The sequence below is a fragment of the Podarcis liolepis genome (assembly GCF_965112155.1).
Source record: "Podarcis liolepis genome assembly, chromosome: 10".
In the NCBI taxonomy this organism is placed as follows: domain Eukaryota; kingdom Metazoa; phylum Chordata; class Lepidosauria; order Squamata; family Lacertidae; genus Podarcis; species Podarcis liolepis.
The window spans coordinates 36,356,708-36,374,905 of NC_139562.1; the positions used below are offsets into that span (position 1 = coordinate 36,356,708).

Here is an 18,198-nt window from a genome sequence, read left to right on the forward strand (position 1 = left end):
CGTTGGGCTACCAGCTGAAGCTGCTAGAAGGCACTCAGTGGAGATGATCTTCACCCCAAATGAGTAACCAACATGATGCTCTCCAAATGTTGTTCTTCTATTGTAGAAAATGAAAAATCACGGGAGACGAGAGAGGCAGGTGTAACATGAGGCGTCTGTCTGGGCGGACCCTGAGAGCCTCTTTTATTGAATATTACAAGCATTGCCAAAAGTGTGCCTGTGGCTGATTGGTTGATACATACACACAGAAACTTGTGATTGGTTAACATAAGTACTAAGGCGGGAATTACATGTGAAAGGTGGGGATTACATGTGATCATTTATCATTGATGGAGAGAAGGCTGAGAATCGGAGCCAGAACTAACAGGCATGAAGCCTCCTAACTGAATTGTAACTAGGGATTAATTGGCACAAACAATATAACAATCAAGTTCTATAGAGATGGTCAGCTAGGCATGGAGAGCAAGTACAGTTTGTTTTCCATGAGCTTGGGATGTCTGTTACTTAATGATTGATTATAGCATGTAACAATGTAATCAGGTTCTGTAGTCAGCTAGGCGTGAAGAGCAGGTTCGCACAGTGTGTGCAAAAGGCAGGGAAAAACCTACAAGCAAGACTTTCTAGAATGCAAGAGAAAGGGTGCAAAGCTTCCCCAAAATGCAGCAGTTTTGTGCAGTTTTGTGCAGAAGGAGAACTAGCAGTTATATGCAGAAAGAGGACTTCCCTTTAAAAGCTCCTTCTGCACTGGGTTTTCCCAGTGTGGAAAGAGCTTTTAAGTGCTCAGACTTGCTGGTACCAGGCTCTAGGATGCTCTCACAATATCTTATGGAAACTTGGATGGCCCTGTGAGATCTCACAAGAGCATCCCAGTCCTTAGTAAGCAGGTCTTGAGAGCTTAAAAGTTCTCTGCCTTTCTTGTAAGATAAGGATGGTTGGGGGGGGGGTTCCAAAGGGGTGGTTCCGGTACCAGTATATGTGTTTTTGTTTATATGCATCATCCCCAGAATGTAACCCCTGTGCAAGACACAATCATACTGTAGTCCTTCCATCCCCCTAAGCCCTCCCACACTGTGCAAACTTTATCCTTCTTTATAAAATGTGTATTTGTTTTGGCTAGCACTTACTCCACTGAAGCTAACAGACAAGTTGTGCAAGTATTAAATGGCACAAAAAGACGCAACAGGATGCTCCGAGCCTATGGCATACTATTAAGGCATCTGAAGTTTTGGCACAGATCTGATTTGGTCTTGCAATACTACTACTAATACTATTACAGTGGTACCTCGGGTTAGGTACTTAATTCATTCCAGAGGTCCGTACTTAACCTGAAACTGTTCTTAACCTGAAGCACCACTTTAGCTAATGGGGCCTCCCGCTGCTGCCGCGCCGCCAGAGCATGATTTCTGTTCTCATCCTGAAGCAAAGTTCTTAACCTGAAGCACTATTTCTGGGTTAGCAGAGTCTGTAACCTGAAGCGTATGTAACCTGAAGTGTATGTAACCCGAGGTATCACTGTAATTCAATTGATAAACTGCCCTTTATCAAAAGATCCCAGTGTGGTGTACTACATTAAAAACACAATACAGAGCATCAATGATAAAAATATATAATAAAAATATAGTAAAAAGCATACTGACAAAGAGCCTTATAATAAAATAACCATCCTAATAACAGTCCTGTTCCCCACACCTATACAGGCCATAGATTATTTAATAGCCATAGGCCTGGGTAAAGACATGTAATGATAGGGCCAGGTAAGCCTCTCTGGGGAGAGTATTCTACAATCAGGGAGCCACCACAGAAAAGGCCTGTTCTCTTGCTGCTACCTTCCAAACCTCTCTGGGAGTTGGGACATAGAAAAGAGCCTCCAATTACAAGTGTAGAGTTCAGGTCGCTTTGTATGGGGGAAAGGCGTTCCTTAAGGTATTGAAGTCCAGAGCCATGTAAGGTTTTATAGTACTCTGAATTGGGACACACAGAATTCACGAGAAACGTGTTGATGGGAACGTGTTAACCTTAACACAACCCTGTCATAAGACCAGATTGTGATAGAGAGATCATCCCTCCTTCCAGCATCATTCACTGTATTGCCTCTCTTTCTGTAGCCAAATATCTCTCTCATTCTCTGAATGTATGTATACACAAAACACCTGGCCAGGCCAGATGGCTCACTATGCTAATCTTTTATCAGACTTATTTATCTGAAGGCTTATAGGACTTCTGTGACTTAATTCCTATTTAAAAGAAAGCTATGCTTAAAATGCACCCCATTTTGAAAATAGCTAGATCAAACACACAGTATGTTAAAAAGAAATTCATTAACTATAAAAGCTAACATTCCTGTCAGATTACAGGCATGCCCTTTATATTCATGTAGCCTGCATAAGGCAGTCCAATAAATTATTTTTGAGGGGTATATTACTGTGTTTTGTTCTTTTCACATAACTCTTGACTAGGCCAAAAACAACAGCAACAACAATGAAAACTAAATTTGCTGCCCACAAGACAAAAGCGCTGCTCTGGTTCGCCAGAAGTGGCTTAGTCATGCTGGCCACATTACCCGGAAGCTGTACGCAGGCTCTCTCAGCCAATAAAGCGAGATGAGCGCCACAAAACCAGAGTCGTCCGCAACTGGACCTAACAGCCAGGGGTCCTTTTACATTTACGGGTAACATATAAGGTGTAGAACAATGGGATACACTTTATGGAGTTTTTCCCAAAGCAGAATCAGTGCAAGAGACTTCTGATTTCTACAAATGCCATGCTAGAAAAGAAACAAAACTCACCTCTTCCCATATCAGTCCTCTAGCACCTACAGAAGATTTGTGGAAGAAGGGGGTGTTGTTTTACCTCATGTGGGGTTTAGGAGAAAGCAAGATATGGTGCAAGTTCCTCTCTTAGGTTTTCCTTCTCCACCATGCTGCTTCTTGCCTTCATGGATGTGAAACAAAGGTCCCTCAGCATCCCCTAGTCCTATGCAAATGTGAACTAGACTACTAGGGACAAAAGGTTATTGTTTAATTTCTAAGTAGACTTTTGCAGAAGATAGAACATCCTTGCACAACTTCTACTTTTGGCAGAACCCTTTCTCTTTTTTCCAGTTTACAGAGAAGCCAGGAAAGGTATGCTCACCACATAATGAGGAACACTCACCAGTGGCGAGAGTGTGAGAGGACGACAATTGTGGAGCTCTACCTCATAGTCACCATGGCAACTTGAACAGCCGTAACAATAAGTGCTAAAATACCAGAGGCAAACATGTTTTTAATTTCCTTTTGCTTTCAGCTTGTTTTCAACTTTTAATTATTTTATTGTATCATTTTATGTCTTTATATTGTTGTAAACTGCTGTGATATATTCTTCATGATTTAACGGTATATAACAGGCACGTCCAGCTCCCTAAAGACTGCGATCTACTTCACTATTAAAAAAAACTGGCAGTGATCTACCCATTGTAAGAGTTGTCAAGCTTTTTGGGGGAGGACTGCCAAGAGTTGAGGTTTTGGGGTGGGCAAGTGTTATTGAGCTTTTTGGGGGGAGGATAGCCACTTGACGCTGCCAGGAAACAATACTTGACCTTCCCGTCTGCCCCAACTTTCCTTGCTGTGGAGGAGGGACATAGTGCCTGGGGCGTGGGGCCAAAACATTTCCGTGATCAACCAGGGTCACCCTGGCGATCTACCTGTACATTGCGGTTGACTGGTTGAACATGTCTGGTATATAAAAATAAAGTATTTAAACAACCAGTGTGCCAATCTAAGTTTCTGAAAGTACAGGTCCTTTAACTGGGAGTTAGAAGTACAGTCATACGTTGGATCTCGAACGCCTTACAAGTCGAATGTTTTGGGTCCCGCATGCCGCAAACCCAGAAGTGAGTGTTCTGCTTTGTGAACGAACCCAAACGTCTGACACAGCTTCCAAATGGCTGCAGGAACTTCCAACGGGAAGCCATGCCTTGGTTTCCTAACATTTTTCAGGTTGAACGGACTTCCGTAACGGATTCCGTTCGACTTCCAAGGTACCACTGTAATCTGAAAACAAAAATATCTGGAAAAGGCACAAAATATCCACCAAGTGTGATTTCCCATTCCACAACATTCAGTCTCACGTTACACATCCAAGGCAGCAATCCCAAATACATCTATTGAAAGGATGCCCATTGAAATACTTCTGTGAAAGCATGCAAACCAGAGTTGCTCATCTTTAGAAGGGCTCTCTGCAGAAAAGGCTTTACTTTTCCAAACATCTCATGCAGCCTGAACATTTTCCATTTGAGGCAAGAACTGTTCCCATTCCTTTCAGTTTCCCAACCTCTTAGGGCCAAAGGGTACCAAAGTAAGGGACGGTCTTGGGTGCTAGAAAATATGCAACCAGCCCACAACCAAAAAAACAAAACCACACCTCAATTTAATATAAAAATTGGGAGGTGCAGGGGGCCTTGGTGGGAACCAAGCAGGGTTCACAAGGGCACCATGTTGGGGGGCCCATCCCTAGGTTACAGTGGCCAGACTAGTAAAGGCTTGAGGGACTCTTCCTTACACTTTAAAATAATGATGATTTTATTTACTTTTCATGATACAGAAGACACATTTTGAGAATAAAATTGTTACCACAACAACTTGTTTTCCTATTTATTAAAACAGTTTTATAGCCAGGGTGGCTGGTTGGGTTACAGATGTTCATTTTATTATCTTTCCTTTAAATATATGTTCTTTGAAGTCTGCTGGAACACGTCTGGAAGGGGATTCACTGCAGGGAACTCCATCATGCACCCTATAGCAAGCTTTGACTAACTCCCATCAGTTGCTGAGTGGTAGAGCCAAGACTACTGGGCTGGCTATGCAAGGTGTTTTCAAGTCCTAACTATGTGATGTCCTGCCCACCTGCCAAATAAGGTCCACATAGCCCAAAATGTTCCACAGCTCTGGTTTAAAATGTGATTCTGTGCATACTCAGTGTATTTCTATTTTTTTACTATGTTGGCAATCGATTTTCTTCTTGTTTTTCATACTAATGTATCCAGAATGCTGAACCAGCAACATCTAGGCTCATCACAGGTTCTCCAACCATAATCTAAATCAGGGTTTCTCAAACTTGGTTCTCCAGCTTGTTTTGGACTACAATTCCCATCATCCCTGACCACTAGTTCTGCTATTGAGGGATGGGAGTTGTAGTCCAAAAACAGCTGGCGACCCAAGTTTGGGAAACCCTCATCCAAATGATGAATTTTCACCATTGTGTGACTTCAAGTGCATACAGAAAAAGGTTTACTCCCTCTCTCAAAGAACTAGAGATTGTGGATAAGTGAATGTTAGAAGATTAGAGATAGGAAAAAAAGTTGCTTCACAGAGCATATCATTCAACTATGAAATTCACTCCCACAGGAGGCAACCAACTTGGACAACTTTTTAAAAGGATTGGACAAATGAATGGAGGTAAAGCAAAGGCTACTAGCCTTGATGACCATGCTCTGGGTGGAGGCCATGTGAAGGGACAGTGTTCTTGCACTTGGATCCTGCTTCATGGACTTTCCATAGGCATCTGGTGAGTCTGGTGAGAACAGGGTCTGGACCAGATAGGCCATTGGCCTGATCCAGAAGACTCTTCTTATTTCCTTATGATACCAGCACCAACAAAATGCTGTTTTGCCTTGCAAGCTGTTTTAGATAATGGACAACACTACAGCAAACTGTTGTTTTCCCCCCCAGGAATGGTTGCAGAGATTTATATGTCAATGCTTAATAAAGGATGCACTTAATGTACAAGAAGCATTTTTTTTTTAATTTGGTCACATGCATGTGGTGAGCTGACTTGCCATTTCAAATAGAAAAGTCTTTCTTTGCAAAGCTGTTGAGTAACTGTGTCTTGCCACTGCAAACCCAACTTTCTGCTTCCTATGTTGAGCAACATCATGAGATCTTCTTTTATATATGCTCAGCTAGCAGGACATCAGGTTTTTTTGCCAACTCATCCAACAGTAAGTGCGCTGGTTGCAGTGGGAAAGTGAAGCATCTCTCTGAAACCAAAGGGGGCTTGACAGTAATTCATGTTGACTGAACTTCTTCTACAGAGTTACATCGGCTCAGCCTTTCAGCACTTGCAGGTGATTACTTTGTTTTTAACTGTACAGTGGTACCTCGGGTTACATACGCTTCAGGTTACATACGCTTCAGGTTACAGACTCCGCTAACCCAGAAATAGTACCTCGGGTTAAGAATTTTGCTTCAGGATGAGAACAGAAATTGTGCTCTAGAGGCAGTGGGAGGCCCCACTAGCTAAAGTGGTGCTTCAGGTTAAGAACAGTTTCAGGTTAAGAACGGACCTCCAGAATGAATTAAGTTCTTAACCCGAGGTACCACTGTACTTGCTGTTGTTTTAACCTTCCCTAGGACCTTGCAGTGAAGGGCAATTGTTGTTGTTGTTGGGTTCAACATATCAGGAGAAATGCATCCCCTGTCATGGGTCTCACCCCACAACCCTCATGCAGTAAGTTCACCATGCTTCCTTAAGTTAGCTACCCATTATCAGTTGTGAGGCTGTCTTCCACCCATAAGTAAGTAGTATTGTGTAGTATTCCCTGTGAAAGTTCCTTCTAAATTAGAGCCTTCTGGCTCCCACCAATGGCCCATCTAGTCCAGAATCCTGTTCTCACAATGGCCAACCAGATGCCTGTGAAAAGCCCACAAGTAGGATCTAAGTGCGAGAGTACTCTCCCCTTGTACAACCTTCAGCCTTGGAGGTGTAGAATAAGCCATCATGGCCAGTACAGTGGTACCTCGGGTTAAGTACTTATTTCGGTCCGGACGTCCGTTCTTAACCTGAAACTGTTCTTAACCTGAAGCACCACTTTAGCTAATGAGGCCTCCCGCTGCCACAGCGCCGCTGGAGCACGATTTCTGTTTTCATCCTGAAGCAAAGTTCTTAACCCGAGGTACTATTTCTGGGTTAGCGGAGTCTGTAACCTGAAGCATATGTAACCTGAAGCGTATGTAACCTGAGGTACCACTGTAGCTTTTACTTTGTTGTTGTTGTTTAGTCCTTTAGTCGTGTCCGACTCTTCGAGAACCCAAGGACTAGAGCACGCCAGGCATTCCTGTCTTCCACTGCCTCCCACAGTTTGGTCAAACTCATGCTGGTAGCTTCAAGAACACTGTCCAACCATCTCATCCTCTGTCGTCCCCTTCTCCTTGTGCCCTCCATCTTTCCCAACATCAGGGTCTTTTCCAGGGAAGCTTTTACTTTACTTTCATTAATTTGTCTAACTCTTTTTAAAAGCTCTCCAAATATTGGAATTTCTGGGTGCTTGGTATAATCTTTTTCTTTTTCTACCAGTCTTTCTATTTCAGCAAAACTTGATGACAGCTGTTTCACACCATCATACAACTTTCGGCAAATGTGGAAGATACACCTGTTCACCCTGGCTTTTGACATGTGAAATATATTTTTAGGACCTAACTTGTTTTAGTAATCTTAAATTGTTGAAAAACAATTTTATATTGTGTTTTAATATTAATGCTGCATTTTAATTGTTGCAACCTGCCCTTGAACCTTAGGGTGAAGGGCAGGTAATAAATTGGAATAACAACAGCAGCAGCAGCAGCAGCAGCAGCAGCATTCATTAATATGGACAACTTCAAACTTATGGTTAAACCTACACAGAAAGCTTACCCTCTTTCCTGTTCTGCCCTGTACTATTTAGTATTTTTTTCTATGTACCTTGAGTTACAAATATTGACAGTGAAGACAGGAATATTCTTAAGAGTCACAGGGTACATGCAAGATTTTGTTGTTTTTTTTACTGCTCCATTCATATCTAGATTAGGGGATGGGAGAGAGAACAGAAAACATAGGTGTTTATATGGTGGTACTTCCAAGATGCTTAGGGTATTTTATTGTGGGATCAATGCAGATGATTTTTGCATTTTGGTGGTTTCCTTTAAAAAGGTCAACAATTTTGGTGGTGTCCTAAAAAACTGCTCAACAATTTTGCAGGTGTAAGGAATTTTAGTCTTTGAAATATGGCAACCCTATTTTTGCAGCATCTACACAACATCACAGCTGTACATGCCAGCCTGTAGTTTCCCTCCCCAGTTAATGCAGATTTGCCTTTTGGGTGGGGAGATAATTTGATAAGAAAAACGAAAGCGAAATCCTGTTGCCGACTGCCTCTTTGTGACATTAAGCCACGTAAGAAAAAGAAAAGAATAGTTAGGAACCCGGGCGAGTAATGCCCCCAATGTGTTTTAACGTTGACCTAGAAAACTCACTGTGTCTCAGCTGCTATTAACTCACCCAGTGGGCTAGAAAACGCGACCGACCTTATGGGGCTGTTGAAAGCGCAAATAAGACCGCAAAGTTATTTCACATCTTTAAAACGGTCTACCCTGAGCATCAGACCAGCCGGCAACAACGACGGTGCGCTGTTAGAGCCAGCCCTCTGGTCTCCGATTCCGCAGGGCAACGCTCAACCTATAACCAAAACTACTCACACATGTCTCCGCAGGCTTGTGTACGCAGATCATGTTCGAATCGCCAAGGGCGCATCCCTCCGAAACGCTCGACACCTGGCTGAGGTTGAAGATGCAAAGGGCCGTGGAGGTCGGAGTGGCCGGACCCTCGGCCGAGCCGAAGACGCCGACCCAGAGCCCGCGCTCCTGGACGTAGTTGGAAGAGAGGATCCTCCGGGTGAAGCCGCCGCCGCAGCGCAAGATGGCCTGGCCGTGGCCGAAGAACCGGTTTGCCGGCATCTGGTTGGCCACGAGCATCTTGGGCTCCCTGCTGAGGTTGTAGTGATAATAAGGAAAGAAGAACTGCCCGCTCCACAGGAACGCGTCCGCGAAGTGCAAGTAGCAGCCGTCGTCCACCAGCAGCCGGTGGTCCTCCGGGACCGCCTTCTGGCGCTCTTGGAGAGCGACGGCCACTTTGGAGTCGCCCTCTGAGAGGCACTCTGGATCCAAGTCGCTGGAATCGTTCAGTCGGCGAGACGTGGCCACCACCAGCCGCCACTCGGAGCCGCGGGCAAAGATCCACCCGGCGGCGGAGCCATTCCGCAAGCAGGTCACCACCTCTCGCCCGAAAACGGTGGCGTTGGCGTCGGCGCCGAGGCGCTCCTCGTAGCAGGAGCCCTGCGGCTGCGTCCAACAGGTGAGCAGGCGGTCGTCGCCGAAGGGCAGCAGGAGCTTGTTGACCGTCGTCCCCAAGTCGAGCGCTGGGCTGCTGCGGCGCTCCTTCGCCCAGGCCAGCGAGGGCTCCACTTCGTACCAGCGATTGCCGCTGGCCACCAGCAAGCGCCGCGCGCTCGCCGCCAGGTTGGAGAGCGGCTGAGGGAAGGTCTGCGCGCGCGCCGCCGCCGCCTCCTCGGCCGCCCAGGCCAACGCTGAGCCAGAAAGCAGCAGCAGGCAGCAGCAGGCGAGGCCGCCGCCCAGGCGCCCCCTCAGCCTTCGCCACCAGCCGGCCATGGCCACACACACACGCCGCGCTCCGGCTACCTAAGGCGGCTCTGCAGGCAGCGTGCCGACAGCTGCCCCATGGCTGCGCGCTGAGGGCAGGAACCTCCCCCTCTCCTTCCCCTCCCACCCCACCCTCGCTCTCTGGTTTCCTCGGTGCCACCCAGAAGACTTGCGCGCAGAAGTTCCTTTTTCCACGTCGCTGGGAAGCACCACTCGGCTTGCGCGTGCGAGCTTTCCCGCCTGCCCCTCACCGCCCACCCTCGCCAGTGTCTCGCCCCGCCCCCTGGAGGCGCGTGCGGCTGGGGCGCTGCACGTGTTGGAAACTGGCCGGCCTGCTGCTTCCCGCCAGTCCCCAGTCTCCCCACCCCACAAGCGCTCCCCCCCCCACGCCTTGTTTAGACGTTGGTAAGGTCCATAGGGGAGCAAGGCGATTCAGGAGGGTGTCTTAGCTCCATGGCCGGTTCCAAATTATTGCGGGGAGGGGTTGCTTGGGTTTGGTTATGGTGCGCCACGCCCTCTTACTTGCGCCCTCCGCCAGCTGGTTGTCCTATCCTCCTCGCCCCTCCCATCACGAGACCCTGTTCGGAGAGAGCGGGAGAGCATGCGCAAACGACAAGAGGGAGGGGGTCGTAGGGAGGATTGGGCCGAAATGCGAGAAAAGAATTCACTTCTCCACCCCCGTGACCCTATCCTAGAGCCTGCTTTGACCATACATCCTAGGCCACGCCCCTATTTGTAGGCCACGCCCCTTGCCGGCCTTGCTTTATGTCTTCCTTGAGTGCGCTTGCCTGGCTGGAATAAGTCCTTGAGCCGTGATCATGCTTCCCACGTGTGTGTATGTGAATTGTGTAAAGATGCAGTTAACAATATTTGTTCTTCATCGGCTCTACCCATCACTGTGGTCCCCCATAAGGTTGCCCAGGAGCATACCGTATATAGTGAGTTGGGGGGGAGTTGCCTGCTGAAATATATTTGGAGTCAAGTGTGGATTTCATGCTCTTTATTCAGCTCATAGTGGCAAGGAATGAAAGTTCCCCCACAATATCTGCTTTATATACATTATTTACACAATGGGCTGCACGTGATTGGCTAATTCCGGGATTCTCCTGTAGGCCGTCAGGTTGCGGATTCACTTCCACCTGGAGCTGGATTGGGTGGCTCCTGTGGACCCTTCATACTGCTGCATTGTTCTAGGACCAATCAGACTGCTGCATTTTGGTTCCTATTGTTCTAGGACCAATCAGACTGCTGCATTTTGGATCCTATTCAACTCAGTACATAACACCTGCCCTACACACTTATTTACCTGCTCCTCCTTAGCAGCACAGTGGGCCCAATCTTAATAGCTGCACTACTCCAAGGGAGAGCACAAGTGAGCAAGGGGAGAGGCTCCCTCTGACCACACACTGGCTGGCACAGCAGCGGGAATCAGCCCCTCCACGTGGCAACATTCGGAGGGAGAAAGCAAGCATGAGAAGGTGGCATCTCACGTCCTGTCTCTGTGTTGGCCAATCCTCCCCCCTGCACCACCCAAAGATGGAGGGAAGCAGGCAGGAGCAACTTCCTCTTACTTGCCACTGGCCTGCGTTTCCTCTGTGGGTGGCACATCTCCCAGGGGGAGAGGCGGCTTGAGCAATCTGAGGCAGCGGAGGTGACTGTCCCTGGCAACCACCACTCACTTGTTCTTGCAGCTGAGCAACAGACAGCTGCCCAGGACTGCCTGCTCTCTCTGGGCCAGCAAGATGCCAAGAGGACATTCTTCTCCCCTTCAAGTAAACTGTAGTTTCAGAAGCGTGGTTTTTCTTAGGACCAAAAGCAGGGGCAGGAAGAAGGTTAAATTTCCCTTCCAAGGCAGCTCTGGTCCTGATCATTGCTAATTATTAAATTTGTATGCTGCCCTTTAACCAAAGATCACAGGATGGTTCACAACATACAAAGACAAAAGGAGAAGCAAAAAATACATATAAGGTAATTAGAAACAAAAACAAATTAATAGCTCCCCTCCCACAAACACATTTAAGAGGACATAGAATGTTAATCAGCCAAAGGTCTGGTTGAAGAGAAACATTTTCACGTAATGCCTAAAGATATGCAATGAAGATAACAGGCCAGCCTTCTTAATTACCAGCTTCCCTGCCACCTGATGCCATTTTCATTAAAAAAAAAACTTGCATGATGCCCATTTAACATTGTGTGTGGTCAGAGGAGATAGGTGTCTGTATGTGGCAAGGTAAACCTCTCAGGGGTGCCAATGGACTCTCTCCAGGCAGGCATGGGGGCCTCTGCAGCTACTACATTCTTTCTCCCTTTCTGGGTGACATCTGTTAAATTCGTTGAAGTGCAAAGCGTTTGTGGTGAATCTATTAAGACTCTATATTTTGCTGACGCAAATGCATGACTGTGGTTTTTAAAATGGTTCTTGGGAATCCTGAGATCTCTGTTTGAAATGTGAACTAGCCCCCAAATGGTTAGTACTGTCAGCTTTGACAGCATCAAATACTTCTGGGAGTGAGGATTAATCTAGGCACCCTTTTCATCCAAGGAAGTGGGATCATCACCTGTCAGAGCAGAAGGTATTTATTTTCTAAATGCTGCCAGCTGGTTAATTTGCAACACACACAACAATTGGGTTATAGCTGATATCCTCTAGCATCTTATCATTTTTTAAAAATATGCTATCACATACCCTGCCCTTTCTTCAAGGAGATCAATATGGAATGTGAGTAGACAGGGAGGTATTGATCAAATTCCTAAACCAACTGTTTGCATTCTGTACAGTAAAAAGTGTCACCGCTATATTCTACTGTACATAAAAAAAATTGGAGGGAAGCAGTATTGCCCATCCATACAGTGGTGTAGCGTGGGTTGTCAGCACCCAGGGCAAGGCAAGTAATTTGCGCCCCCTAACCTGTGGATTTGCGCCCCCTAACCCTAATCAGTCCCTGATTTTATATAAACATCACCGGCAGAGAAATCAGTACAGTGGTACCTCGGGTCAAGTACTTAATTCGTTCCGGAGGTCCGTACTTAACCTGAAACTGTTCTTAACCTGAAGCACCACTTTAGCTAATGGGACCTCCTGCTGTTGCCGCGCCGCCGGAGCACGATTTCTGTTCTCATCCTGAAGCAAAGTTCTTAACCTGAAGCACTATTTCTGGGTTAGCGGAGTCTGTAACCTGAAGTGTATGTATCCCGAGGTACCACTGTATAGAACTGCATTGTATATTTCCTGTACACTGAGATAAGAAGGAATAATGTGCCTATAAAGTATGAAATATGGGGCAAGTCACAGGTTAAAACAGCTATGCCAGATAAATACCCATGTTAGAATTAAATATAGGAAACAGATAGTAGCTTGTCATGCTAAGAAAAAACACACACCCATCTGGGTTTGCCATCTGGCAACCCAGATATTCCTTGTAGTGGAGTATCTGTATTATTCTATATTCAAGGTCTGGGAATGACAATAAAAGAATTCCAGCAAGGCTTATAAAGATCTTATGTGCTGAAAGCATACATACTTTTTAAATGTAAAATAAAAAAATGCACATAGAGGCTTTGATTCGGTGTTATCTTTCTCTGAAGCTATTTGTGATGATGCAAAGAGATGGTGATTATTATTGTTTAGATTTGTTAGTTGCTTTTTAGCCAAAGCTTTGCAAGTGGCTTGCAGTACAGTTAAAAACACTAATAGATTATACCACAAAACAAAGGGAGGGGAACCCATAACAACCACAGGAAGCTTTGTCCGCACACTAATAACAAAAAATAGAAACTTTGTCTGCCAATAGCCAGCCTGGTGAGGGCAGGGAGGAAAGCTATCAGCAACAGCTCCAGGTACAGCATTCCACAGATGATAAAATTTACTTTCTTTTTTATTGTAATAAAATACTGCTATATTTCCTCTTTTGTACAAGTTTCTTTTAATAGTTTTCTTTATATCTTTTGTTTCCTTCAATTGTTTTCTTGTTTCGTTTGAATTTTTGGAATACTTTGTTAGTCTTATTTGTTATACTTTTTATTAAAATAATAATTTTAAAAAGAAATGTAATGTAGAAAACTAGCCTGCTGACCTTTGCATAAATATATAAGTAGCTCTTTCCACATTGACAATATGTTATTATTTGAAGCTTAATGTTCGTGTATATTAAGAGCACAGTCTTGTATCCAGCAATCCACAATTTCAAGTAGCATGCCCTTGCCTTAAAAACAAAACAAAACACAACACCACCCTTTGCCAACATTTCTGGCATGAAAGAACAACAAATGATGTGTTTCCAAAATTACAACCCATGCAATGCTCCACTGTACATACTTTTTTGTGAATGAGTGTTTGGTAAGCAATATGAAGATGAGGCATCTCGTTTGCAGAATGGGATATAACAATGAAATTCCCATGGCTGAGGACAGAAAAGTGCTGGCAAAATTCTTCTGAAGCCATAAAACCAACATAATTGTTCTGGTAGTGCCTGATGGAGTGGAGAAGAGGAAGCAGTCAGGGCAGTAGATCATAGATCATAGAATTGTGGAGCTGGAAGAGACCCTGAGGATCATCTAGTCCAACCCCTGCTATGGAGGAATATGATTGAGAATAGTAACATTTTTCTGTTTGAATAGGCCAAGTGTTGAAATTTATACTACGGGACCCAAGTCACTGATAATTTCTGCACGAGCCACAGAATTTCTGCAAAATAACCTCTTGGTGGGTTGTGTCCTTCTTTTGCTATTTGCCACCTTGTTGCTTCCGGATGGAATGCCTTGCTAACAATGTTGCATTACATATTGTCATTATCCAATTTCACATCCAACGGAAGATACTTTTTATTTTAAAAAAATTTTTTTAATGGATTTTCTTTTTTCTCAGCACATCACAAATATACTTATATCCATAATATACAATTTGCATGACATCTCCCCCTCCCTCCCTTTGGACTTCCCTCAACTTCCATTTCTGATTTTTTATCCTCATTATTATATTCTGCTATTTTCTACACGGGTGGCGCTGTGGGTAAAACCTCAGTGCCTAGGACTTGCTGATCGTATGGTCGGCGGTTCGAATCCCTGCGGCGGGGTGAGCTCCCGTCTTTCGGTCCCAGCTCCTGCCCACCTAGCAGTTCAAAAGCACCCTTAAGTGCAAGTAGATAAATAGGTACCGCTTTCTAGTGGGAAGGTAAATGGCGTTTCCGTATGCTGCTCTGGTGCTGGCTTGCCAGAGCAGCTTCGTCACGCTGGCCACGTGACCCGGAAGTGTCTCCGGACAGCGCTGGCCCCCAGCCTCTTAAGTGAGATGGGCGCACAACCCTAGAGTCGGACACAACTGGCCCATACAGGCAGGGGTACCTTTACCTTTATTTTCTACAATATATCATATTTTCCCCTTGTTACAATATTTGTTCCCTATCCATAAAATTGTGAATGTTTATTTAAATCCTGCCATTGAGTCGATATTCTTTCTTTGTTTCTGCAAGTATAATATAAAAGGTTCCCACTCTTTTTCAAAGTTACATCCAGCGGAAGATACTGATCAGCTCCAGGAAAATATTTAATGCAGCTTAGTTGCTCTTTTATTTTCCGCTAAGTGGAGAATTTTACTCTTCTTGCTGAGTGTGCAGCATTTTGTTCTACTTTGCTGCTTGCTTACAGGAAAGAGAACTACCATGCACCATATTTAAAGCAGCCTAGCAAATCTCTCTATTTTAAGTGAGAGGCAATATTTACATTTTTGTTTTGAGGAAGAGGGATGCACGCTACTGTGATTCTGCAGAAAGGTGAGATAAATTGGGGAAATTTCTTTTCTCTCTCTGATTATTTACACTGCACTGCTATGCACATTGAAATAATATCCTCTGAATTCCATAGGATTTATTAACAGGAAAGTGCCATATATCCTGGCTTTGCCAATCTGGTGCCGTCCAGATGTTCTGGACTACAACTCCCATCAGCCCCAGCTTGCATAAAAGAAGTTTTATGGGGCTTACTTCAAAGTATACCATTGTTATGGATGCAGTGGCGTAGCGTGGGGGGTGCAGGGGAGGCCGGCCGCACTGGGCGCAACATCTGATTCCTTTCCTTTCATACTCCTTTCCTTTCATACTCATCATAGTGCAGCTTGGTTTACTGGCAAAAGAAAGAAGCACAGAGGTGCTAAATACACAATGTCACATGTAAATGAACTAAAAAGACTGAGGGAGGAACAGAGGCTAGGATACTGGGCTCTGGGAAGGTGATGCTTGCAGAGTCATAATATGATATTTGGAAAGACAAATTTTCAGCAGCTATTGATAGAAGGCTAATAAAAGTTCCACCATATTTCAACTAAATATCTAAATTCAATTTCTTACTACATTTTTTTTTCATTTTTTGCACTTTTAAACAAATCTTCATTTGTCAAGATCCCAAGGCAATTTACTAAATAGATAAAATACAGCATACAATATTGATGAGTATAAGTCACAGGTATAAGGGCCAACCCAAGACATTTTGCTGCCTGGGTACATGGTGGTGCCCAAGATAAAATGGAAGGGGTGACCTTTGCTGAGCCCATGTTTTAGTGCATAATACCCAGGACCAGACACGTTATTTTATCACCAAAGTTAGAAAATCCAACAAATACTTCGAGTTAGCAGAAAAAACCCCACAGCAACTGTGTTAAATAGCCATTTGCTTGCCTTTCATGACAACCCAGAATCAGCTGCCAGGCAACTGCCTAACTAGGAAGAACTGACTAGTGGAAACTTAAACAACAACAACAAAAAAGGTTTTTCAGTGTCAGCAGTTTGTGTTCCTGATTGTTTACTGCACACTTTGCAAATCCACAGAATGAGACACTTTGCAAATCCACAGAATGAGAGAATAATCAGACTAATATTCAGTGCAGTCCTGTGTCTGTAGATATGGAACATGGTGCTTTGAAAATCACTCTCTTCAGATGCCTACAAATGAACTATATTGTTATACCATTTTCATTCATACTGTTGGACAAACTGAACTGGTAAAGCAAGGCACCCCAGCTTCCACACTCACAGCATAGTAGAGCAATCTTAATCCTCTTGATCCTGCAGCAAATGCCACTAAGTTCAAAGGACCTTACTTCCAAGTAAGTGTACAGATGACTGCAGCAGCTGAGGCATGCATTTATGTGCATATGTATGTGCACGTGAGATTGGGTGGTGAGATTTATGGGGGTGAGATAAGATAATCTCAGGACTTGAGCCACCCTCAGGGGAATACCAGATGCACTTCCTGACTTCACGTATTTCTGTAGCAGCACTGAAAAAAAAAAGGGTTGTAGAAAGTTAATAGAGAGAGACAAAAATAGCATAAACGTTGTTCTCCAGGCAACTGCTGAACTAAGTTCTGGTGCCTTTTGAGTACACCAGTTCTCTTCGGTTTGCTCAAATTAGATAGCAAGTCAAAGCATACTACACTGGTACCTCGGGTTAAGTACTTAATTCGTTCCGGAGGTCCGTTCTTAACCTGAAACTGTTCTTAACCTGAAGCACCACTTTAGCTAATGGGGCCTCCTCCTGCTGCTGTGCCGCCAGAGCACAATTTCTGTTCTCATCCTGAAGCAAAGTTCTTAACCCGAGGTACTATTTCTGGGTTAGTGGAGTCTGTAAGCTGAAGCGTATGTAACCCAAGGTACCATTGTACCTCTATGAAATAAATCACTGCCACTTACTGTGAACAAGTTTCATTCTTCATAGCTGTCAGATGATAACTTTGGTTAACTGGTAACGGTGTACCACTCGTTCCCCTTTGTTCTAAGTCCTTGTATAGTATCCCACCAGACCAGGCAGTTGGTGTTATTAGTATTTTAGAAAAAATGACCACCACCCCCCACCTACCATTTGTGTGTTTGGAAGGAATGTTTTATCTGGAAAACCATTTTTTAAAAAACTGCTGCTTCCCTCGCCCCTTCTCTCATGTGTGGTAGGAAATAAAATAAAATAAAAATGTCAACAAATGAGGTACCCAACTTTGCTACCCAGGTAGTCAGTGAGTTGGACATCTAAAAGAGAAAAAACAACAACAACCACCCTGATTGTTTAGGGGGGAAATCGAGTGTAAAATAGAGTCCAGTTGTTTCTTCAAGATCAGGATGGTGTAGATGGGGTTAATCCAATTTATCTTGACAATATCCCCATAAAGTAGAAGGCTAAAAGATGCTTGCTGCTCCAAGGCCATACACTGAGCTCCGTAAATCCAGAACTTTCCAGTCAAACTTGAACACTCTGTCTCCTACACCACACTTGATCTGAAGGTTCAGATTGTTGCGTCTAAGCACAGTTATGCAAAGGAAGACTTGTCTGAATTTCCTCTCCAGAAATGCAAGTCTTGCACAATTATTTTGTGCTAATCAAATCAGCTCAAGCTACTCACTTATCGAGTGAGAGATAAAACAAGAGCATTGCCTTCACTGCATTCTCACAGTCCCACGAGAAATCTTTGCCCTTCTGAGCCTCTCCACTGAGCTTTTATTGGGCTAATGTAATGCCATCCAAATCCAATAGCATACACTTCATATAATGGACAATGTGCCTACAGCAAATAATCTCTTGGGACCCATAGTTCTGGATTATACCTCGGAATATCTGTGGATGTTCTTGGTGAAAACTATCCGTTAAGCTAATGATAAACGAAAGTCAGGCCAAAGAGAGCGATCACATTTCGCTCAGCTTTCCAACTTCAAGGATTTTATTTTTCTTCTTTAAAACAAACAAAAAAAGGTGCTCTCCATCTAATGTCA

The 18,198-nt window shown here is 44.4% G+C and overlaps 1 protein-coding gene across 1 annotated transcript in view; it reads right to left on the minus strand.

Annotated features, from left to right (window-relative positions):
* The window catches only part of PLXNC1 (plexin C1), a 60,610-nt gene extending 48,348 nt beyond the window's left edge, over positions 1-12,262 (minus strand). Inside the window, exon 1 of the mRNA XM_083462984.1 lies at positions 8,490-12,262. Within this exon, the coding sequence (XP_083319110.1) occupies positions 8,490-9,458 (969 nt within the window). The 5' untranslated portion in view covers positions 9,459-12,262. The remainder of the gene's footprint in view (positions 1-8,489) is intronic.
* Positions 12,263-18,198: the final 5,936 nt, after the last annotated feature.